Source organism: Carex rostrata, chromosome 26 (assembly GCF_964058835.1).
Source record: "Carex rostrata chromosome 26, lpCarRost1.2, whole genome shotgun sequence".
NCBI classification, from domain to species: domain Eukaryota; kingdom Viridiplantae; phylum Streptophyta; class Magnoliopsida; order Poales; family Cyperaceae; genus Carex; species Carex rostrata.
In genome coordinates, this window is record NC_135943.1 from 5,743,654 (window position 1) to 5,768,668 (window position 25,015).

Here is a 25,015-nt window from a genome sequence, read left to right on the forward strand (position 1 = left end):
TAAGAAACCAAATAATCAACCGGAGATTCAACTTTTGGAGACACATATCAAAAGGACAAAGGAGTGTACAAAATTTCAGATTACACCCAACTTAGCGCTATTTTTCTCGGACAATTCTTGCTAATTAAAGAAGACTACGGCTGTATTGCCCAAATGTGTATAAGTAGCAATGTAGCATATCTTTGTAAATTTGTAATTAATAAACAAATACTCAATAAATCAACCAATTAAATACATTTTTTTTTATATATATAAAGTGAATAAAAGTTCAACAGTTTTCATTGAAACTAATAGAGTTCATACTGTTATAAGCTCCAAAACTGAAGAAAGTAACAACTACAAAGAGGACCATAGCATTGCAGAACAACATACCAGTACAATCAGATCCTAAGAGTATAGACTGAAACATGAAAAGAAAAGCTCACAGAGCTTAAAAAAACAAAGTAAAATACAACATCACATAACTGAACCATAAAACCACAGTTCAGTTCATTCCAGAGCAAGCAAGAGCTCTATACCAAGCATTCCATCTTCACGGGTTACCTCCTCTTCCTCTTGCCTGATTTCTTCCTCTGCTCCTGTAGAACTAATTAAATACAGTTCTTATTTTCTCAAATTTAATACTTCAGCTACAAAAAGAGCGACGTACTGCGATGGCAGCAACAACCAACAATAATTACTTCTTATAAAATTAATATTCTGATTTGTTTAGTTGCTAATGGAAGATATAATGACATGATTTCATTACCTCGCTATGTATATACTTTTTGGGATCCCCAACCAGCAATGCTTTTTAATAGAAAATTATAAACTTTATAATTTTTCCACTTCATAATCATCACTAATTTATTAAAAGTTGTATATTATTTATGAGGAGGGTTCCAATACCTCATATTTTTCATATCTCATTATACCTCATATTTTATATCTTTGTTTTCAAAGTCCGAGTTGTTGATATGAACTGTCCAATATAATATTTATACTAAAATATGAATTGAGATGAAATTTTATATTTTTTGAAATTTTTTTACTAATTTTTAAGATAGGTACAAAATCACTGTTTTTGAACCGTTAAAAAACAATAATTTTTTTATCCATTTTAAAAAAATAGTAAAAAAATTTCAAAAAATATAAAATCTATTAAAAGTTGTATATTATTTTATGAGTGAGTCTATGGTACTATGCATATCACGGGTTGTTACCGTGCTACGGCTCTATATTCGAGTTTTCAAATCCTAACGGTCGATCCGAACCGTTCATCTTGTTCTCCATATTAATATGTGTTTGGAGACCAAATTTTACATTTTTGAAAATTTTTTACTATTTTTTTAGATATTTAGAAAATCACTTGATCTGAAAATTCTGGACCATCCAAAAACAGTGATTTTCAATAAATCTAAAAAAATAGTAAAAAAATTTCAAAAAATGTAAAATTTGATCTCCAAACACATATTAATATGGAAAACAAGATGAACGGTTCGGATCGACCGTTAGAATTTGAAAACTCAAATATAGAGCCGTAGCACGATAACAAATTGTAATATGCATATTATCATAGACTCACTCTTATTTTATCATATGGCGATTAGATTGGATAAATATTTCAAACAGGCTGAACTTCGAACTATGAATTCCAGCCCAGCCCAAGTTTAGGGAACACCTTGGGTACGCGCTGCTCGGATCTGTTTAGTAAATTCTCGTCCGCCATCGGAATTTATTGTTTCGCCAAGTCCTTGATCATTCGTACCAGGGTACATTCAGCCACTGCTTTTGGGTCCCACATAGGCGTTCCAGGGTCCAATTTACAGAAAACCAAGTTTAAATGAAAATTTTATTGTTCAGCTCGACCACTATTTATAACAAAGAAATGCCGGACGCCAACTCTTTTGTCAAATCAAAATTGAATAATAGCCTCACGTCCGTCGGGAGGGAGAGAAACGATTTAGAAGAACACGAGTCGCAGGAGAGAGAAAGGGAACGAAGCGCGAACAAAAGGAGAGATTGCTAGAGATCCGCGTTGTTCGCAAATCCAATTAGGTACTTCTTTTCGTGTATTTCGATCTTCGTTTTTGTGCATTTCCTCGAATTAGCAGCTCAGATTTGTGATTTTGTGGTTGATTTTTTCATTTTGGGTATTCGGCTGGATCTATGGGAAATACTGCTGGGGTTTATAGTTGTGATCGATTACATAGGGTTTATGTTTTATGATGTCAAATTAGGGTATTGTTCGGATTTTTGTAGGTTTCTTGTTGTTTAGGGTTTGAATTTGGGATTTTCTACTGGGTTCAATTTTCCTTAGTTTGAGATTATAATACATTTTCTAGTGAAATTTTTGCTCACTTTTGTATGTTTCTTGTGTCTACCGAAGGGAAGAACATATGTAATACCAAGAAATTTGTTTTGGTCCCATTTTTTGTCTAGAAATGTTCAATGCGAGGTTGTTTTGCTTACTATTTTCTCAGTACCTAATTGTATCGGTAATTAATGTCTGAAGTTAAAATTTATAGTAATTTGGAACTATTAGTTTGAAACGAAATGTTTTCAGAATTATTCTCTTTCTTTTGTTTTATTTTCATCGGCACCTCAATGGTTAGGCTTCTAATTGTTGAATTATGCAATTCTCTTATTAGCATTTATTGAATATGTTTATTATATTTCTTTTTTAATAATTTCTAAAGACATTAGTTTCAGTTTTCATGTAAAACATAAGGTCATACTGTTTTATTTCCTAGGGAAATTCATATTGAGGTCCGGGTCTGTTTTATTTGCATCTGATTTATTCTGTAGATCATTTTATTGGCGAATTATACAAGTGACTGGTAAAATGGATGTTTTGCTGGAATCTTCTGCATTCTTTATTTTATGTTGATTATTGTAAAAACTAAGTTAAATGCGCAAGATTCTCATCTTTTGAGTCCTCATTCAAGTGGTTTATTGCCTTGTTTCTCATGATATGTTGTCTTGCCAATTGCTGTGCGTTCCTTTTTTTTTTTCTGAAAAGCTACAAAATCTTTTTGTATATTTACATGAGTTCTTGTCTATTTCAGTCCAGTTCTCAGTTCAACATACAGTAATAAATCGTCTCCGAAATGTCGCCAGCACCAAAATCAAAGTCCAAGGAAAAGACCACCTCAACCTCCATCAAATTCACAAAAGATCAAAACCCTCCGAAGCCAACCCAGAAACCCGCCTTATCCAATGGGGGTGGATCTGGCGCTCTTGCAAGTGCTTATAACCCTGTTTCTGGGACCTTCCATGCTCTTGACCCTGCCGACCCAGCAACCCTCCTCCTCAACCCAGGGAAGTTTCGTTCGATTGATGAGCCTGATGACCATTCACCGACCTCCCATGGCGACTTTGATTCAGCCTCTAACCATGACAGCTGTTCTGGTGAGTCAGAGGACACTGTGCCAAAAGCAAACAGTAATGGTTCAGGTGCAGCTAGTACTGGTCACTCCCGGACTGACTCGGTGCCAGGTTGTGACTCTGAAAAGCGTGAAAAGATCCGCCAAAAGAATGAGAAAAAGCACCAGCGCCAGCGTGAGAGGCGAGCTCAGGAGTTGCATGAAAAATGTAGTGGCTATTTGATGTCGCGCAAATTGGAGTCCCTTTCTCAGCAGCTTGTGGCCATGGGGTTCTCACAAGAACAAGCAACAATGGCCTTGATACAAAACGAAGGTCGGGTTGAGGAGTCGGTGGCCTGGTTGTTTGAAGGAGGGGAGGAGAGCCGTCAGCCAGAGGGTTCTGCCCCTGATTTGCATTGTGGGGTTGGGCTAAAAATAGATATAACTGATGAGTTAGCAAAAATAGTTGAATTGGAGAAGCGGCATAAGTGTACTAAACAAGAGGTGGAAAGAGCTGTGGTGGCTTGTGAAGGAGATTTAGTCAAGGCAGAGGATAATTTAAAGGCCCAGAAACAAGAGGCAGCAGCCGTGGCAGCAGCGACGCGGCCAAAGACGCCACCTCCTCTGCCTACCAAGCCTGAAGAGATGGCCTTGCATGTGGCTGCCAATCAGAGACTGCCACTTCAGACTAAGATGGTAGGTTCTGTTCAACCCCCACTACAACAGCTGAAAAAAATGGAGAGGGATTTCAATTATGCAAGATCGCAGGAGCCTATGAAGAACTTGGTACAGCCACTGGATCGTCTGCCTGTTAACCAAGCTAATCTAGACTACCGTTTGAAGCAACAGCAGCATGCAACTACCGAGAAGAGGTGGCCAGTTGGACCTGGTAACCCTAATTCATATCCAGCTTCATCTTCCCATATGCCTGTTTCAGTGTCACAATTGAAATCTGAACCACACTTTCCAGTATCCGGTAGTGTGATGAAGGGCAGTACAGCTCCTGTCGGTGCTGGGCAACTACATCAATTGAGAGAACCTGTCGTTGTCATGCAGAGGCCTCAAACTATAAACCCCGGCAAGCAAAACCTCCCTTCAACTAGTGTAGGGTTAGGGCATTCAAACGGTTCTATTCCAGGTATGGTCGAGAGTAAAATGTTCAACAGGGGCCTAGGTCAGAGCATACCTGGTCTAGGTCATGGCAGCAATAATGGCTCTACCAATGGTAGTGCCAGTATGCATCAATTTGTGAATCAATCCCATCTAGACATACCAGTGAACACTTCATGGAGTAATGGGTCATCTTTAACTTCCCCTAGCTCATTAGGTTTGTTTACCAGTTGGGGGTCTCGATCCATGAATGGTACACAACATAATGAATGGGGCAGTGGTGGGGTTGGTGGTTCTCCATGTGATTATACCTCTATAGACTGGAGCCTTGACTTGGCATTGTTGAATTCCTCGAGCAATACCAGTATAGGCAGTGATCGGCTGTCTAATACTTGGTCAACCATGTTCATGGGCGGTCCTGGCAATATGGTTAGAAGAGGGGGGACAGTCAACATAAATACCGGAGGTGGTGGACCATACCTGTCAGGGTTGCAGGAAGGTGCTGGTAACGAGGCTCGGTTTAATGAGTGGACATCTCCATTTTCAGGGGAGGATATACTTGGGGCATCTAGGAAATTTGTTATGTCGCCTCCTTGTAGAAGTGGCGATGGTTTCTTGGAATAAAAAAGAGTGAAAAATGGAATTATATGTGGGGATGGTAAAAAACATTGTTGTGTTTGATCTCGATCTGGTTGTCTCCTCTTTAATGTGTTTGTCTCTCTTTGTTGTTTGTTCTTCTCTGTGTTGATCTTGTTCTTTAAATTTGGTTTCTCTTCATGCCCTTTATGTGATTTGCTGATTATCTAATTGCCCAAGAAAGGAATTGCAATGCACATTTTTTCCACGGTGCATTGCTATTTCTTCCCTGCCAGATGCATAGCGCGTCTATATTACAACTGACCATAGAAATAACATAGCGTTCTATCATTTTTGTAATTCAATGTTCCAAGAAAATATAGACGAGTATGATCCGAATGTGTTTACGAATCCATCAGGTGTAATGGAAAGGCATAATCACGTCAGCATAAGTATTTAATTTATCACCAAATAAAATAGATTTTATTATTGAAAATGGTATCCCCCAAGCCCAAAGAGAGAAATATATAAATCCAACTAAATTCTTCATGCTGTGTAATAATTTTCTTTCTCAAATGGGAATCTGTTCTTTATAAACGTATATGGAGAATTCCATTCCTCGCTCTTCGCACCACCGAATTAGGTTGTTACCCCTCAATCATATTTCGAAGCATTGGCAGTTATTCTGCTCAAAGCAACAGCTTTGCAGCCATCAGCTTCCCCATATCAACATTGGTTTGATATCTGATCCACTGAGCATGTAAAACCGCATCCTCAGTCGCCACGTTTCCTGAGGCACCTGTTGTATATCGGCACCCACCCAGACCAGCCACTGAAGACCACACTTGACCCATCTGTTTAAACAATATTCAACTAGATAGTTGAACCAAATCAAGAGTCAAGATTTTTCTTTGCTTGCATTGTTCTGTTGCAGAAATTATTATGACTGCCTTGGTTAAATATTTGTAACATGGATATTTTACTTACAGGCTGCCTTGTAGCAAGAACACGGGGAACATGAAACAGGAAGAGGACCACAGAACCTAGACCCATGGACCAAGCAATGATTGCAGTACTGAAATTTGCAACTAGGTTGAAATGATATATATTTTACTAGAATTGGGGACACATGTAACATCTTTTGTAACATTTAATGGAGCAAAGTGCTTGTCTTGGATATGACTTATGAGAAGCATTTTTGTACCTGTATTCAGTAGTTATGGACAATATATGTGAAAAAATAGATATTGTACGTACCGAAATGTTGTAAAAATGAGAAATATCCATAATTACAGTTAAATGATTGGATCGCTCATTTTGCTGCTGCAATATGTTACTTTTACCTATTTTGGAACATCTCTATTAAAATGCATGGTCTCTCTGTACCGAATTCTGCCAACCCCTTTTAGTGACAGTACAGCCACCACCAACATAAGTATTATTATTATTATACAAGGGACACCATGTAACAGTGGTACAGAAACTAGTGATCTCATGTCAAGATAAAAGAGAAACCAGAATTACAGTATTACAGGGTGCAAATAAGCTTTGATAAATGGAAAGCTGGGGGCGCATTGCCAATTTTTTAAAAAACAAAAGAAAAAAAATTACTGTATTGAACAAGTTAGTAATGTCATGTATATGCTAGCAAATTAGTAAAAAACCACTAACACGGATAACGAGATCAGGAGTTCAAAAGAGCATATACACACCTGGAGAGAGACCAGAATAATGGAGAGGCATTGTCCCTAGGTGCATGGAAATGCACTGCCAATTTCTCTGATGGCACCACAACCATCACGGCCTCTAGAATCAGAAAATGACTCGGAATCAGCAGCAAATACCACAATTCCTTTGGCACCTGATTACAATGCAGTCTTAAATCCCTAATGGAACAAACCAATAACTGTTGAGAAATATTAACAATCTTTATAACGTGCAGATCAGAATTCCAGTATGTGTACTGGTCATAAAAAACAGAAACTAAAACAAAATAATTAGGGAAAGGGGATTTCACATAATTGTGTATGGTGGTGGAGCTTGAAATGTTCCCTATCGTATCCCTTGTAGAAAACTGTTACCTGGTAATTTTTTCTCTGTACCCAATACAGTTTTCTAATTTTCATTAGGGTCAATTGACCTGAAACCTTAGAATGCAGTTCCACCATTGTTTATAAAATACTAAAAGAAAATAGAAAATGAAATAAATAAATCATGTATTATAGGTGAAAATAGAGAAATTATTATTGAGAAGATTAATTTGAAGTTTGGGGTCAAACAGGAAAACTGACAGCATGGGACAACTGTGATTATAGAAGAAATAATCAATTATTCGCTGGTTTTACCAATGTGTAAAATAATAAAGACCAACTCCAAATAACTCTGAACACAAGTAATAATCTAGGTTGTAAAAATTTACAATTGAATGCAATTCCATAATCCCCGATCTCAAAATGCAAATTTTCCATTTATGAACCGACAACAAGATATTATCCTCAATTTAACAAACTAAAATATTAAAAGATTTGATTGATAGTGTGGCAATCTGGACCACTAAATTCTTACCTGTGGGACCCACTTAGGAGAAACGAAGCTTATTGCCTCTATATCTGACAAATCCAAAGAAACCAATTTATTAATTAGCTCGATCTTGACAGATGTTGGTACAATGACTTTTTCATTTATTATATTATATATATAAAGTTGGAAGGGTTGGGCACTGTTCATTGAAGTGGTGTCATTTTCTCAACCATTGAAATTTGATCCAACGGATTGTGATAGATTCAGATCAGTTAGAGTTTCTTCTTTCGTTAATTCGTCTAGCTTAGCCCTCTTCTTCGTTCATTCCTTCAACCCTCCGCCAGATCTAAACCTGCGCCTCCGCCAGACCTAAACCCGCGCCTTCGCCTTTTGCCTAGCCTAAACTTTTCCTTCTGCCCTCTCCTCTGTCTCTTCTCTTCTCTTCCGCCATCTCCTCTGTCTTTCTCTTCTCCTCTCTTCTCTCCCGTCTCCGACCCGTCGCCAGTTGCTCCACCTTACGACGGTCTCTCTTTCCGTTTTGTTTGCTAATATTCCAGGTAGAAGGGAGGAAAGCAGTCCAGCGGTGCGCTCAAAATCAGGTTGATAGATTTTCAAGATTTTTAGGTTTTTCAGAAATTAGATTCCTGCGTTTGGCATTGTAATTAGTTTTCTAGGTTTGTAGATTGTATGCTTTGAACCATATTTGTAAGTTTGAGCTAAAATTACATTTCTACGTTTCTCAGAAATTTGATTTATATCTTACTTCATTCATAAAATAGATTTCTGGGTTTGGGAGAAAATTGGCTCATCCCATTGTCATGTGTTATTGGATTCAAATCTGAATCACTTAACTTATTTGTTGAAAATTGAATGCCTTCTAAGGTTCACCTTTCTAGCGCAACTCAATTGTAAGAGTGTTGTAGGCTCATGTGTCCTTTGCAAATCATGTCATCAGGAATATCCAATTCCTTCTCAATTTCACCTTTCTTGCATATCCAATCTATAAGATTGATGTAAGTCGAAGACATTAGGCTTGAGATTTAATTAAGAGTCAATTGTTGTTCATTGCACAATTAGAGCTATTGTATTGTTCTTGCCTCTAGCTACCAATCCAGTCACAAACCACTTGTCTGATGAAATGTTATACCTTTATTGACAATATTTTTTTTTTATTTTACCAAAAAACAATATGGCATGTCTTCATGCACCATGTTTCTAATAGATTGTGTTGTATATCCTTGATTAATCTTAACTTTTTTTTTTTTTTCCTCTTTCTCTAGATAGTAGAGGTTGATATTTCTCAATCTATATTTGAAGAGCAAGGCAGAGAAATATATGCTGATAAGCTTTTGCAGTTGCAGGTGAAATAATTTGTAACCATATAAAGGAAAAAGAAACCAAGTGATTATATTCTAAGTTCTCCATATTGTTATCTATTATTTAAACAGGCAGAAAGGAGGTTAGACGGCAAACAACTGAGGTCCCTCTCAAGTGAAGAATTAGTAGCGAAATTTGATACTTACTAAAAGGGAGAGAGAATATTTCAGCCATAACAAGACAAATGTTAGCAGTTGGTGAGATTTTGAAGTGCGAAAATTTGAAGGTGAGTACAAATTGCTATTGATTTGTGATCTAGGATAGTTATATGATGTTGAACACATTGATATTCATGGGATTCATATTCTGAATTGTTAGAATTTTTTAGTAGGGTTGGGTATGCCCTTGGTGGTGACTAGCATAAAATGCAACTCCGACTTTGATTAGTATGAGATTAGTGGTAAGCACAATATGTTATTTTCTTGCCAAAACTGTTCCTATGCTGTTTTTGGTATTATCACCTTGCCATCTTTTGTTGCACTAAAAGCTGTCTGAAAAACGATTGTAGATGTTTACAATATTAGTTTTTCATGTTCTATCTCAATTCTCCTTGCTTCTCCTCTCTTGGTACGATTTATGAAATCTATTAGTAGCTCACCTTCGCTGCACAACTCATTCATGTTTTCGCATATCATATAAAATATAGAAATCCTATATGTTGCCTTCTCAGTTTAACTTTTCTTTCCCTGCTCATTTATGGAAGTGTTGTGCATCATTGTATTAATTTCATATCTTCTAGAATCATGCTCTTCATTGTCTTCTCAATTCTGTGTTTGTTGCACATTTTAACTAGAATAATAGTGTGGGTCACGACATTAGTTTTTCCCACTTTGAAAACCATGGTATTAATTTCGTATCTTCTACAATCATGTCCTTCAATGTCTTCTCAATTTTGTGTTTATTGCATAGTTTAATAAAAAAGAATGGTGTGGGTCATGACATTATTATTATTATTTTTTTTTTGGAAATCATGATAGTTGCATTTTGTTAGTTTTGTTAACAGATTGTCAGAAGTTTGTTAGATAGATATATTTTAATTCCATATGTAAATCAGGATGTCTCCTTAGTATCTTCTCATGAACCTCTACTGCTTTCTTGCTTTTCACGATCTTACTGCACCTTATGCTTTTGTTGGTCCACCTCATGTTTTACGCATTTCCTCCTCCTATTTTGATTGTGCGAAGCGTTGTGCGTTGTTGTGTGAGCTTTGATACTGGATAGGAAAATCATTTGCCTTTCAACCCTACGTCTCCACCTTCACGTATTCTTTATGCTCTCCGTAAACCGTTCACCTTTCTTAAACCTCTGGCTTCATCCCGCCTCTTCCTATTCTTCTTCGTCGCCCAACCTTTTCTCGTCCGGCAACAAGATTTTCACCCACAAACAGGCTCAGGTCAGATTTAAAACCAATTTCATTCATGTTTTCTGGTGCTTTGGATTTCTTCTCTGTTAGGGTTTTGCAAAATTTGAGCGTCAGGCAACTAGAAGTCTGTTGATTCGAGTCTTAACCTTGCTTAATCAGTAGATCATAATTAAGAGATTCAATCCATTAATTTATGTTTCAATGTCCCTTATTGCATTTGAATCCCATATCCATTCCTTTATTTTAACGACCTGTAAAACACAATTTTCTTTATATGATTTTAATAATTTACAAGTTTAAGAATATGTTCCAATTATTTTCCCAAATTGACTTGCAAGGATAATTAGTCCATTTTTCCAAGATAAAAAAATGCCACTCAAAAATCCACCAGCAAAGGCAGAGATTATATGCCAATTAACAAAATTTTTTGTAATAGTTAACCGTAATGAGTGATTGAGTTGTTTGTCTATTTTTAAATAGTTGACCATAAATTTGATTTTCAGACCTGATTCATGAATAAATTAGGCATAATTGCATCAAAGAAACCAAGTAGTCAGACAATATTGTCAATTATGGTAATTGTCAGTTATGCAGGACCTGATTCATGAATAAATTAGGCACAATTGCATGAAAGAAAGTAAGTGGTTAGACAATATTGTCAATTATGGTAATTGTCAGTTACTTTCTTACGTACGCATCATATGTTATTCTCTTATTTATGTCACTCTACATGGTATTAATTTCTTACGTACGCATCTTCAAAATCACCCTTATCCTAATTTCATTGTTCCTGCTCCTCAAATCCCCCGTTTTAAATAAGTTTTACATAATTCAGACAAATTAATTTAATTTAATTTTTGTAGATACAACCTACAACCTACAATTAAGGTGAGAGAGCAAATTAGGCAAAATTATTATAGAGAATTCTTGTCTATTTATGATTTCTCACTTTATGCTTTATATACTCCAGTAAGTAAACGATTGAGATGGCAGCGGCGTATTTAAATGACTTGGAGTATTTGGAGGATGACTTCAATGGAATGTTTGATTTTGATAACTTGGCGGATGATGGTTTTGGTTTCGACATGCATGATCATCTCCATGAGGACCTTCATGCAGAGATAGTAGATTATTTTGACAACCCAGTATGTCTACCCTTTTCTATTATTTACATCTTATCTTTATTCAAAAAAGTTCTCCATTGATTGGCTCTCGTCAGAATCCTACCTGTTGGTATAATCATGTCTTGTCAGATCTACCATTTCCAAGTTTAGCCTGAATCCATTTTCCAAACCTCAATTAAACCCAGTTTGCAACTGAGATTGGGCCTGAAAGTTCAGTTCAAAAACATGTATTAAAAGATGCCATTATACTTTTCAGGATAGGCAACAAAATGATACATCAGCCACAGAGTACAGAAATGGGAAAGACATGCAAGGGATACCATGGGAAAGATTGAACCGTAGAAGGGATGACTTCCGTACCACAAGGCTTAACCGGTACCAGAACTTTGAGAGTCTCTCGATACCACGTGACAACCTGAAAAAGGTAACCTTGTAAAAATAACTTGGTTGTATGCATGTTCTGTTTTTGAAGGTGTTCTTACACAAAGTCTTGAAATGTTGCTCAAGTTCTGCTTGTAAATCTGCCAATTTTTTATCAATTGATATAAAAGCAAAGGAAGCAACTTGATTATGTGGTTATATGGAAGTACCTATATTTATGAATAACCTTTTGAACCTCAGAGCATGTTGAAATCCCTCAAACCACACCAAACCTTCCAAATTTAGGACCTCCATTATCATCGGCTGAGCTCCAATATTCATGAACCTTAGTGCCTCTCTAGAACCTTGGGATAGATTGAGGCAACAATTTTATGAAATTCCCCATGGATATAATCTCGCTAGACAGTCTGGTTTTTTTTCCTTTTACAACCTCATGCTTGTCGCCATCTGACTTAAATAAGCTAGGTATGGCACTCGAGAGAGAAGTATGAAAATTTGTAGGATGTGATTATTTCTATAAATTATTGTTAACTGGTTGTTCATTAGCTGTGCATTTAAAGAAGTTTATTGTATCAGTTGCAAGTATGAGAAATGGTACGCCTATTCCTCCAAGTGAGTACATTATTGGTTTAAATTTTCAAGTAAATCTGAAGAAAGATATTGAACCTTACTAGTATGATACACAAAAAATTTGTCATTGACTTGGGTATTGAACCTTACTAGTACCAATCAAGAAGAAAAATTTCAAGGTCTGGTTGGTACCAACCCATTAGTGGACCTGATCCGCATGGCATTGGCTTCTGTGCTAAGTTGTACTGTATTCTGTAGGAATTGAAGAAAGTACAAAGGCAAAATACATTCTATGATTTTCAGTTCAATACACGGTTGGCCAAGACTACTATTGTGCATTTTCAGGTATGAAGATATATTCTTTTTTGTTAGATTGTTTTCTCATCATATAAGTTTGTAGTAGTAATACAACATTTATTCAAAGTCCTTTAAAGATATTTTTGTTTATTCAATCTATGTCTTTTCCTTTTCGTATGCATATATGTTTTTAATTAAGGAGTCCCCCTATGCACTATTCGTATGCAGATATGTACCTTCAATTGGAGTCTCCTTATTCAGTATTTGTATTATTGACATTCTGCGAATAAATTTTAAACAATGGTCACCGGTGTTATATAATATAATATTTCTTAGAAGGCTAAGCTGTTCTTTGTTTTATATAAATAGGGAGAAATTTGGTTTTGTTTGACAACCTTGTGAATCTTGTAATACATTTAGTCCATCAGTATGTTCTGTGGGGCTGGATGTTACAGCTAGACTATATTTCTAAGGTCATGAATTTCATACCGGTGCAATTTCTTATGTAATTATCTAGATATCTGTCTCTTCTTCTATTTGGGTTAAGTAATTTATTTTTGCATACATGTTCTTAAACTTGTTGTTCAAAATGACAACTCAAAAAAAAAAAAAAGTTGACCTGACAAAACATCCATAAAGGGTATTATTATCTTTGTTAGCAATGTATGTAGCTATCCTGAAATGAATCGGCTTAAATGACCCCTCAATACTTGAAAAGTGGAAGTCCAAAATTCTAACCTGTTGTATGTACTCACAAGACTATTTTCAGTACACAGAAGACAGTTGAACTGCAAAATGACTTAACTACTCTTGCTTGTACTTAAACTAAGTAGTTTGGTTTTAATTTAACTTGGGACATTCTATGAAGATGACAACTACTCTTGCTCTTTCAGTGGAAGGAGGTGTAACTATATATTAATTTATCCTCTATAAGTGAAAAGGGGGTGAAACCTCAATTATGTTATAGTAGATTATGCATTTTCCATCATTATGTTCTTATGTTTGCAGATATCTGTCAACAATTGTAATGGTGAGATGGGTTGAACTAATTGCCAACTTGTGAACAATTTTGTGGCCTAATTTTGATGGTACTTATCCGAAAAAGAAATGAAATTTTGATTTCCTCGAGTTCTTTTGCACAAGTTCTATACGAAGATAAATTAATATTTGCTGATTTTAGTTACCTTGTCTATCATACAGACAAAATAGAAAGTTCTATGTTATTCTCTAATTTTAAGCCTCATAACATGTATTATATTTGCTTATTATATCCTACTTATCTTATTAGTAGGATAATGCTGTAATATCACATATTCACATGTTCTCTCTGGAAACATGGGCATTATCAGATTACCTCTGAACTAGGCGGTGGTGCAGTTAATAGAGACACCTTTTGGAGATGGTATGATAGGATGTTTTAAGGACTGTTCATGTGTTTATGTGTTTGTTTGTTTGTGTTTAATATCTCACACGCTGGGTTTTCATAACTACATATCATGGAGATGCTTTTGCTTCCACAATCATTTCTACCCTAAAACCTCAGAATATCAGGCATACAATGAAATATGTGAAATTTATCTTTAAAATAGTTGTTGTTCAGTGTGTAGAGAGGACTATGGAGGTGCAATTTGGAAAATTTTGTTGGGAAAAATAAAAATGATATATCTATGTTTAAAGGGACCAAGATTTCACATGATATTTCGAGGATTCTCAGGGATGTACATAAAAGTTGCTCATTGTATATGTTTTTTCCCGTGTATGTGGTTGTACTTATATTGTATATTGGGCATTACTTATTTGATTGGTGTTTTTCATACTAATTTGAAGGTTTTACATAACAAAGTTTAATATGCATCCCGCAGTATGTTTTATTTACCATAGTGGAAAGGAAATATGTGCCTTGTATTTTTTTTTTTTAATTATTTTTATATTCTTTGTTAACATAATTCATGCAATATAATCCAAAATGAGCATAACAATTGCATTTGAAGTTTATCTCTAAATTGGAAGTTCAAAATATATGCAAAATGTTGAAACACTGTTGACTGATATCATAATTGCACATTGTTTAACAGCTGAGAAACCTTCTGTGGGCCACATCAAAGCATGATGTGTACATGGTATACAACTACTCAATCATGCACTGGTCACCTCTTCTCAAAGAATGCCATGAATTGCTGAATGTCTCTGGACCAGTTGTCCCCACTCAGGTACTTCTGGTACATTGTCAAAACTATGGCAAGGGACCTGTGTAACCTTGAATATCTTTTTCTCAAAAGATAAAAAAATAAAAAATAAAAAAAATAAAAAGATAAAAAAATCTTGGTGCAATGCATCTCATTTGTTTCTGTTTGGAAATGATGATCAATTAAGCCTTTTTTTTAGGAATTGACCTGGGAACATTTTTGGTGAAACTGAAACTCAAATGATGTATTGGCTTTATTATTTTTTAACTGTTAGGGAAATAAAACCTTCTTGATTTGCAATGTTCTAAGATTTCATATTGCATATGTTTCCAATTGTTTTCATGTGTACCATTGATGCACGCATAACATCATCGCTTTCCTAAATTTTTTTGTAGAAGGCGGAAGTTTACTCTCCTTTTATTGCATTCATAATGAGAAAACCCTAGTAGTGGTTTGGTTATAAATGATTTTTTTTATGCTTTTGTGTATCTAATAGAGAGCACACATGAAACTGACCTTGTTTAAAAGATCCCTTCTTTTTTTTATTTGTAGAAGTCAAGTGGGGCATGTAATCTTAACCGGGTACAAATATGCGCCATGGCTGTGAAAGATGATTTTTTGGCTGCTGGTGGTTTTCGTGGTGAACTTATTTGTAAGGTATGTTTCATGGAATCTGTGGTTACCTATCATGCAAAACTTATTAATGTCTGCATGTCTGGCCTGTACCAGAGAAAAATAGCATGTATGTTTCCTATTTTTGTGCGTTCAATCAAGGAGATATTCCAATCAACCTGTCAACTGTTTGATGAAGCCTTGCAGTTCGTCAGATTAGGATCATTGGGATTGAAAGCGTTTATAAAATGCCCTCTGAAATTCCTTTTCTTTATTCATTTTTTATATGAATCTCAGTTTAGTGTAATGCTTAAAATGTGATGAAAACATTGTCAGATCTATAGTCCTGTTTGTTCAGTGCTTAGATTAAAATGGAGGTATTTAGTCATATGGCTGAAAGAAGCATATGTAAATTATAAAATTTTCATTGGGAGTAATCTTTATGAAGTTGAAAGAAAGGGGCATATGTAACCTGTATTTGATTTGATTCTTATTCTAACAATCTACACTTGTTTTTTGAATTTTTTTTATTGGCAGTATCTTAACAAACCAGGGGCCATATTTTGTACAAAACTTACTGAGGATGACAATGCTATTACCAACTCTGTTGATATTGCTCAGTCTCCAAGGTATGCAACTCAACTATTACACTTAGACTTAGTCATCTATTCTAGAGCTTAAGGTCCCTTGGCATTTCAAATAAAAGTTGCGGTACAGAAATTCACAAAACAACACTCTGAAAGTTTAGATTTTTTTTTTTTTTTTTTTTCAGCGGGGCTGGTCGTGTGATCTGTGGTAACAACGACTCCTTCGTGCGAGTTTTGGATACTGACAAGTTCTCCCTTCTCAACCGCTTTCCCTTCCCCTGGTCTGTTAATGTGGGTATACTTGTCTGATAGTGCTTAGCTGTATTTTGTATCTGTGTTTATTTGTTTAATTTTAACATGTGTGTTGTTGTTTGTGTTTTGTTATCAGAGTACATCTGTTAGTCCTGATGGAAAGCTACTAGCTGTGCTCGGAGACAGCCCTGATTGTTTGACAGCTGATCCCCAATCAGGAAAGGTATATATATTTACCATGCATTGTGGTACACTTGTATACCAATACAGATCATTCGAAGTTTTTTACTACTGACTGATATCATTATTGAATGCAATTATTTAATCTTTAGGTGGTTTCAACTCTCAAAGGGCATTTAGACTACTCTTTCTCATGTGCATGGCATCCGGCTGGACACATCCTGGCCACTGGAAATCAAGACACCACTTGCCGTTTATGGGATGTCAGGTACTCGTCAGAATCCCTAGCAGTGTTGAAAGGCAACATGGGTGCTATTCGAGGCATCAAATTTTCTTCTGATGGGAATTTCATGGCCATGACTGAGGCAGCGGATTATGTGCATGTGTATGACACGAAAGCTGAATATTCAGCTGCTCAGGAGATGGATCTTTTCGGGGAGATTTCGGGGATCTCATTCAGCCCTGACTGCGAGTCTCTCTTTGTTGGGATAGCTGACCGAACCTATGGTAGTTTGATAGAGTTCAAGAGAAGGCATCAGCACAGTTATCTTGACTCCTACTTCTAAGTGAATTGTTTTGGCTCCTTTTTTTTTTTTTTTTTTTTTTTTAAACCTTCGCAGAGTGTGCGAAGTCGTGAGAGGGGTGAACTCTCGACTTTTAGGTAACCACAATCCTGGGACTTTTTTTCGTAGCGGACTGTGGTTTCCTTGTGTTTTTTGCTTAGCTACAAAAAGTTTTCTTTTCTTTTCTCTTGTACATAAGTTTTTATTTAGAAACGAATATATATATCAAATCATCCCTTGTATAGCGATGAGATGTGTTTCTGTACATTTTGTGCCATGTGAAGAAAGAAAAAGGAGAACATTTTTGTGTGTGCTTTGCATTCATTTTGTTGGATGATTGTGGTTTGGTGAAATTTTATGTGCGATAGTTTTCACTCAATATTCTTAAAATAAAGTGTGCATTCTGTAGGAAGTTAACAGTAGAACACCTTATGGCAGTGTGCGTACTCATAAGAGATGTCTTTTTTTTTTTTTTTTTTGAGAGAATAGATGTCATGTTAAATATCAAGGCGGTTTACATGGAAAATATACTTTGTTGAAATTTTATTTCGGAATAAAAGTTCAACGAAGGCATGTATTGAATTTTGTTATTTTTCATTTGTGTATTTCCATACAAATCATTGTGTCACAATAAAGTTAAAGCTCTTGTTTTCAAGTTTAAAAATTTAAAACTAAAATATCTCTGATGGATCCCTGTGCGACACTGATTTTAAAGTAATTTGTGATCTTGTTGGATTTGTGCAGTTTTTCTCCAGCGCTACCTTCTTTCGGCCCGGGAAGACAAATTAGGCCCTTTTAGGCCCCCATTTAATGATCTGGTGGTTGTTCGGTTGTGCTGTTTGCTAGTATCTTTACTAATGTGGGAACTGCTATATATACAACTGAAATCGACGTATTGCTTTGGAATAGTGGTCAATATCAGTGAAATTTAATGAAAACCTCTATAAAGAATGAAAGACACAAAGACCCCTAAATTTTTGTAAATTTGGGTTAAACCCCTAACTGAATTACTTTTTTTTCTTCTTTGCAGCAGTTTAATATTTGATAATTTTCAGTCAGGCCCATCACTCCTAATATAAAATGGTTTTGATTTTGAGCAAGTCCAGCACCAATTGTATGTAGTGATATCATAGAAAAAATCACTGTAGTTACCATCATAAGAAATGGACTTGGTCAATAATAATAACATTAGAGATTAGTACGTTGAAAAAATTGTCAAGCTAAGAAAAATATCTCTTGACTCTGCTTTAAAACATATGCTCTCTCTTGGTCGCTGCAAGATGAAGTCTAGAAACGACTTTGTGTGTCTGATAAACCACACATCGCATTAGTCCTTTGATTCCTTTTAGACAAAGGGTTTTAAGGGCTTTGAGTGCAGTCTATCTTTTGATATTCTTCTCCATTGAAAGTTGTCCCTAAAACAAGAACTATAAAAGACAGTAAAAGCAACAGATAAGCAAACAATTGAACATGAAAAAAGAACTTCCACATCTGTACCTAAATAATTTAAAAATATCATACTTTATGCTCCTTCAAAGAAAAGGATGTAGGAGCCAATTATCTTCAAGGGCAAACTAGGAGACGATTTGGGCAGCAGGAGCTTGGGCTCTGTGGCGGGAGAGAAACAGGAGACTGTTCTCTGGAAAACAGAAAGTGGTGCATCGGCTGATCGCCGATACGACCCTCGAGATAGAGAACTGGAGAGTTAATCTTTAGGAAAGGATTACAATACTTTAACCAACAGGGGTTGGGTCGGGTTTTTACGTATTCCCTTGTATAGGAGAGGGAGTTGTAATTACTGTAGGAAAAAAAAATTGTAAATAAACCTTTTTTATCAATATATTTGTTGTCGGCAATTTGCCGACAACCATCAAAAAAAAAAAAAGAAAAGGATGTAACCTTATACCCCTTTCTGCTCCTTCAAAGTTTTGAGGGATGTTTCTAGCATTTAGTAGAAGAATGTGAGATATGCCCTTCTTGAGCATACAGGATGTTTCTCATATTTTAGGATTGTATGAACTATCTTGAGCTTTCACATCCTACAGCTGTTGCCTACAAGGTAAGAAGAGGTATCCTTCTATGGAAATTAAGTTTACAGAATTGAAAATAATTCACAGCCAATGATATCGATCTTCAAAGTTCCCTCAGTACTCAGAAAGTTGAGAAAATAATTGAGTTTCAATACTTGAAGGACATATAATAATACTCACTTGCAACTGTTAGATGAACTGCATCGTTCCTCACTGATACATTTCCTGTTTCATATCGAAACTCAGACCTTGGTCTATTTAATGCATGTATCCTTCTCTCTAACCAAATTTTTGGCTCTTTGAGGCTTGACAAGGAATAGATGAGGGAGGTGAGAGGCAGAGAACAGTACCTATGGGAGGAAGAACCGTGCATCAGGTGTAGATTTTTCTTGCCAGAATCCTACAACTATAGTATCTTATAAAGGTATCAGAATATTTACTGGTACAGCTTTTAAAAACCAAGAAATAATCAGCTGAGAATTGAACACAACAAAAAATGACTTAACAGTATAATTCTTAATTTATTTTTTAAAGGATTAAATTGTTTATAGATTAAATTGAGCACCAATTATGAATTGGTCATAAAATATGCAGCAAATCACCATCCAATAAGTTCAATTCAATTCCAATTTTTCCTCCCCAAAAAAAAATAGCCAAGGCAACAAACAACAACAATATATAGAGATTCTGTTAACAAGGAAAGATAAAGATGGATCAAGTTTGTAAAGAGGGACTATTTCTCGAACAAATTACATCATCTTCTAGAAACCATTGCCCAAATCGCAAATTGGAAGAGCCTAATTTAACCCAATTGTAAGTAGCAATTTGCCAACATTTGACCTTCACTAGATTGATCATGCCTTATTTACAAACAAAAGCATCAGATTGAACTCTATATTTACATCAAACCTAAACAGGAAACTTTCAGCAATAGGAAAACAGACAAGGAAGAAATTTTTACGTGAAAAATCGAAACCATAATTGAAACGAGGACTTGATCAGGAGGAGAGTCTTCTGTGACGAATACTAATGTGGCCGAGGCTGCGGTCGCCTCTGTCTAAAGCGAGACGAGGCAATCCGAATTCGGAAAAAGAGGAGGTTGTATTGTTTTTATTTATTAGACGAGTCTCTTATTCTCTTTACTTTTGATCTTGTGTTTCTTTTATGAGAGGGTTCAAATGCCTCTATTTTTTGTGCCTCTATTTTTAAAAACTTAAATAACTCAAAGTTTAAAACTTAAACGTCAAAATAAAACCCTTAGATGTAATCTATGTTATTTTCTCTGTGCCTATAAAAAATTATCACATTTTGATTTTGCTTTTAGATGAATCAATAAGTTGAAAAATCAACGTATAGAAATTATCCACATTTGTATACATTTTTACAAGCTCAAGATGACAATCAAAACAAAGTTGAAATGCCATAATTTTTTACATGTGCATAGATAAAATGATATAGTTCATATCCAACGGTTTTATTTTAAATTTTAAGATTTAAATTTTGAGTTATTAAAGTTTTTAAAAATGGAGGCATGATGGAGGCACAAAAAATGGAGGCATTTGAACCGTCCTCTTCTTTTATAGTGCAAATGAAAAATAGTTAGTATCTTCCTGTTTAGGTGCTTCCTTTTTGTTTCCTTTTTCAAAGAAAAATATCAATAGGCTGGTTTGATATAAATATATAATACTTTAATTAGTATTGTTGTAACAAAATATTATAAAAGAAAAAATATATTAAATAACAAATAATATTTTATAAATAACATATTAAATATTATATTAAATGACATATTTTTCATACAAAATCTCAAACAAAATAACATATTAAGTGACAAATAATCTTCCTAAAATAATAAAAAAAAGAAAAAGAAATAAAGACATGATATAGGAGTGTCAATGGCACTCTTTTATCTGATTACTCTATCCATGCTGTATCTAATAAGACGAGTACGGATATGGGTAAAGATTTTTTTCGATATCTAAACGGATAAGGGTACATGTAAAGTCTATTTCGATCTATTACTCTCGATTGGATAATTATAAAATAAATTAATAAGTATTGAAAATAGTACTTTAATTAATTTACTTGCTTTTAGCATGATCTGATTTTTTTCTTCAATAAAGTACTATACATATGTGAAATGAATGTATATGTTTAATTGTTTTATTTAATAAATAATAATTATTATTATATATTAGTATTACCCGTTATTTTTCCGCTACTATTTTGTTATCTGACAATCATAACTGGTAAGGGTAGGATACGGGTAAGATAATTTATAGCAGGTAAAGGTAAGGTACGGGTAAGGACAATTTGTAATGCGTACGGGTATGAAAATGCTTCCACTCAACTCTTATCGTACCCGTTGACACCTCTAATATGATCAATCAATTCAAAAATTTGTTAAATAACATTTAAAAAATAAAAAGAAATCATGTCCAATTTAGAAAGATGATACAATTTGTATGTAGAGAATACATATAGTGAGTACGTGACTAAATATATTTAGACTTGTACACGTCAAAAATCATAAAAAATATACAGAGAATCAGAATATTTAATCTAAAATTTTATCTTTTAATCTATATCGTTAATGAATCAGCACATCTACATACTTAATATAATACTTAATATAATAATGAACGTAATATAAGAATGAAGATGAAAGATATAGAAACTCCTAAAAGTGTTATTTTTGTTCCCACATATATGTTCGTATTGTTAAAAAAACAAAAAACAAAAAGATATAGAAATCTTAAAAGTGTTTTTTATAGTTTGCCCAAACGGCCAAACGTAAAAGATATATGAAATTCGTTTTAGATGTTATTGAGTGAGCTGGCTCGGTTCGAACTAGGTTCTAGCTCAGCTTGTTAATTCTAAACTGAGTTACAACCAAGTGAGATGGATCTAGGGCATCCAAGTTAAAACCTCAGCTTAAAATCATGACAAGCCAGCCCAAGTTAGCTCACGAGTTGACGAGCTGTCTCGTTGGGTCTGGTTGGATCTTGTTTTAAGAAGAAAATGAATTTTACAAACTTTTTAAATCAAGCTGAACGGAACTATATTGAGCTAGATAATATAAAATGTATACAAATTCACAAAATGATGCCTAGCCGAGCTAGTGGCGAGCTGGCTCGTTAACAATTCAGTCCAGTAATAAATGAGCTGTTAGTAAGCAAGTTATATGCGAATCATAATCGAGTCATGAGCTATGAGCGTTTTGCCACCCCTATTCGTAAGGAAATAATTGGGGAGGTTCCCTCTCAAGCTGAATTTTGCGCACAACATTTGGATAGTCAACAAAACAAAAGAGAATTATTTTTATTTAGGAATAAAATAATATTATATGCTGGAGATGGAATGGTTGAGGTTGGTTTTCAAAAAAAAAAAAAAGAGAGAATAAAAAAGAATTAATCGGTGCGTAGTGCATGTACTTCAAAAATATGTCGGTGTATTTTTTCCCCAATTATAACTTTGATTTGCCTGATTAGATTCAGTTTCAACCGAACCGAACCGAACCGAACCGAACCGAACCGATGAACACCACTACATACACATTTGGTTACGAGAAAAAAAATCTTACACCTTAAAAAAAATTCAGCACAGTTTGTTTTCTGCCAAGGTAGCGGGTCTTCTTCTTCTCTTCATACTTCATTTGCAATCAATTTTTCTCCATCTTTTCTCTCTTTTCAAAATTTGCTTGGACTTTTTGTGGCACGATTTGTGCAGAATTTGGAGCGAATGGAAAAAATAATTGCACCTAAAAAAAAAAGTAGTTCGTGCAAGAACGAATTTTTTTTGTTTTTTTGGGTTCTCTCAGTTTTCTCAAAACATGCCTCAACTATTCTCTTCTCAACATATTATACTATTTTCTTTCAAATAAAAAATCAAATTAAAGGGCACAATCCAACAAATTTAATTTGAGAACGACATATTAAAAATAAAGGTGATATTGGAAGATTTAGAAGAAGTTTTTCACAATTAACAGCACAAGTTTTTGGTGCGACATCAATTTATTCAGTTTTTTTTATAAATTTAAAATTTATATGTTAAACTCAAACATTTGATTTTGTTCATTTTTATTTCTAGTATTTTTTTTAAAAAAAATAAACCAAAAAACTATGATTTCTGAGGAATTCGAAATTTACTATGGCCACAAAATATCGGTGCGGATCCAAAGACTGAAGCCCACACTATGCTGATGCGGTTCTAGACGGGAATCCACACCTGCGTTTTGCTGCCCCAACTTTTTTCTTTCTTTTTTTTGTCTAAAGAAATATTATGAGTTTCCTTGAAATTCGCATCCTCTGAGATATGTCAAAATTTTGCGTCTTTGGGTTCGCACCGGTATTTTACGGGAGGTTAGATTTTGAATTCCCTAAAAATTGGGGTTTTGGGGTTTTTTTTTTTTTTAGAAAATGGTACAATAAAAATTTCGGACCTTCCTTTAACGTGTTCATGTGTTGACCGTTTGATTTTAGTATAAAATAAACTTTCAGAATAATAGAATTTTGCGTACGTAAAATGAACAAGATCAACAATTATATTTTATAGTTTTCAAATATAAATGCAAAAGATTTTGAAGTACGTGAGATTATTTGGTAAAAATAAATATGGCGTTAATATTCTTCTTATTGTAAATTTAAATTTAAAACATTAAAAATTATCTTATTTTTTTTCGCGAAAATAAGTCCAAACCTAGCCTGTCATGCATTTAACATTTATTCAAGAAAAAAAAAACAGAGAGAGACATAAATAATGTATATCCAACTGTCTATTTATGGCTCCTTAATTTCAACAAATTACTTGTCATAATAAATAAGTTGTACGAGTCTAGATAAGGAGTCAACACTGTTAAGTTTTTTACAGTTTTACCATTATTTTATTTATTAAAATTAAAATAATCAGACCCATTTTTTTAGCTACAGCTTTTTAAAAAATTAAAAAAACAGAACTGATATAGATTCTGAAAAAAAAAATATTATCAGGCCATCCAGACACAATTATTAGCTGCGCATCAAATTTTTTCTATCAAATAAATCAAATAGTTGGTCCAGTTGGCTGCGCCTCTGATAAAATTAAAATTTTCCAAAATTCAATATCAATTCTGTTTATTATTTTTTAAATGACAGTAAAAAAAAAATTCGGAGAATCAGATTGCGAGTTGTAAATTACTTTATTATATGATACTTATTTGTAGGGCTGCACAAAAGTTTCGTAGCTCGTGATTTGATTTGAAAAAAATTCGCAATTAATTCAATTCGAAATTAGTTCGTTTTGAAAGAAATCAAATCAGTTTGGTTCGAGTCTTATTCAAATCAAACTCAAATTGGATATAATTCGTTCGAAATTGATTCGCGAACTATTTAGGTTCAAATCTCAAATAATACAACTAATGGATTCAACCATTAATCTTTAATAATGCAGGAACCAAACTTATATCAAAACTCAAAATTGTTAACATAATAGTAACTTATAATATGAAAATGTTTCAGCAGCGTAACAAATTAACAATGGAATAAATTCTATTTGACTAGGTCCATGCCATGATATTAATCAATCCAGCAGCATAAAAGGTAAGGAAATCATGAGCTGGTTCATAATTCATCAGTGTGAATTCATGAAAGGTAAAAGGAAACCATGTGAATTTTGTTCCGCGAGAAGAAAGTTAATGCATAAACTACCAGTATAACTAGGGCTGCCAAAAAAAATTGTAGTTTGTAATTCGATTGACTTCGATTTGAAAAATTTGTCATTCACAACTAATTCGATTTGAAAAATTTGTCATTCACAACTAATTCGATTTGAAATTAATTCGTTCTGAAACAAATCAAACCAATTTAGTTTGAATCTTACTCAAACTCAAACTAAGATCAGTTTAATTTGATTTGATTCATTTGCAGGGATTCATATCTCCTTTTTTTTTTGAGAAAAGGAGCACCT

At 34.4% G+C, this 25,015-nt stretch overlaps 2 protein-coding genes and 1 long non-coding RNA gene across 5 annotated transcripts; 2 read left to right on the forward strand and 1 right to left on the reverse strand.

Annotated features, from left to right (window-relative positions):
• The first annotated feature begins 1,883 nt into the window (after nt 1–1,883).
• Nucleotides 1,884–5,185, forward strand: LOC144544393 (Ubiquitin-associated/translation elongation factor EF1B protein). Its single transcript, XM_078292903.1, has 2 exons — nt 1,884–2,037; nt 3,048–5,185. Exon 2 carries the CDS (start codon nt 3,090–3,092, stop codon nt 5,076–5,078), a length of 1,989 nt encoding a protein of 662 aa, XP_078149029.1. The 5' UTR covers nt 1,884–2,037; nt 3,048–3,089; the 3' UTR covers nt 5,079–5,185.
• Nucleotides 5,186–6,844: 1,659 nt separating this feature from the next.
• Nucleotides 6,845–19,982, reverse strand: LOC144544394 (uncharacterized). Of its 2 annotated transcripts, XR_013508216.1 has the most exons (4): nt 19,253–19,982; nt 18,245–18,457; nt 7,596–7,639; nt 6,845–6,891 (listed from the first exon to the last, which is right to left on the reverse strand). It is a non-coding gene; the product is annotated as an uncharacterized LOC144544394 (long non-coding RNA). The 2 variants fall into 2 exon arrangements; XR_013508215.1 differs by lacking the exon at nt 6,845–6,891 and having other exon boundaries at nt 7,328–7,639.
• On the forward strand, nt 7,906–17,362 carry LOC144544375 (putative WD repeat-containing protein C2A9.03). Of its 2 annotated transcripts, XM_078292879.1 has the most exons (12): nt 7,906–8,149; nt 8,831–8,911; nt 8,999–9,153; nt 11,261–11,435; nt 11,671–11,838; nt 12,624–12,710; nt 14,738–14,872; nt 15,401–15,505; nt 15,998–16,089; nt 16,233–16,338; nt 16,436–16,522; nt 16,632–17,362. In XM_078292879.1, exons 4-12 carry the CDS (start codon nt 11,277–11,279, stop codon nt 17,043–17,045), a joined length of 1,353 nt encoding a protein of 450 aa, XP_078149005.1. In that variant the 5' UTR covers nt 7,906–8,149; nt 8,831–8,911; nt 8,999–9,153; nt 11,261–11,276; the 3' UTR covers nt 17,046–17,362. The 2 variants fall into 2 exon arrangements, with proteins under 2 accessions (XP_078149005.1, XP_078149006.1); XM_078292880.1 differs by lacking the exons at nt 7,906–8,149; nt 8,831–8,911; nt 8,999–9,153; ... (1 more) ...; nt 11,671–11,838; nt 12,624–12,710 and adding an exon at nt 14,046–14,064.
• Nucleotides 19,983–25,015: the final 5,033 nt, after the last annotated feature.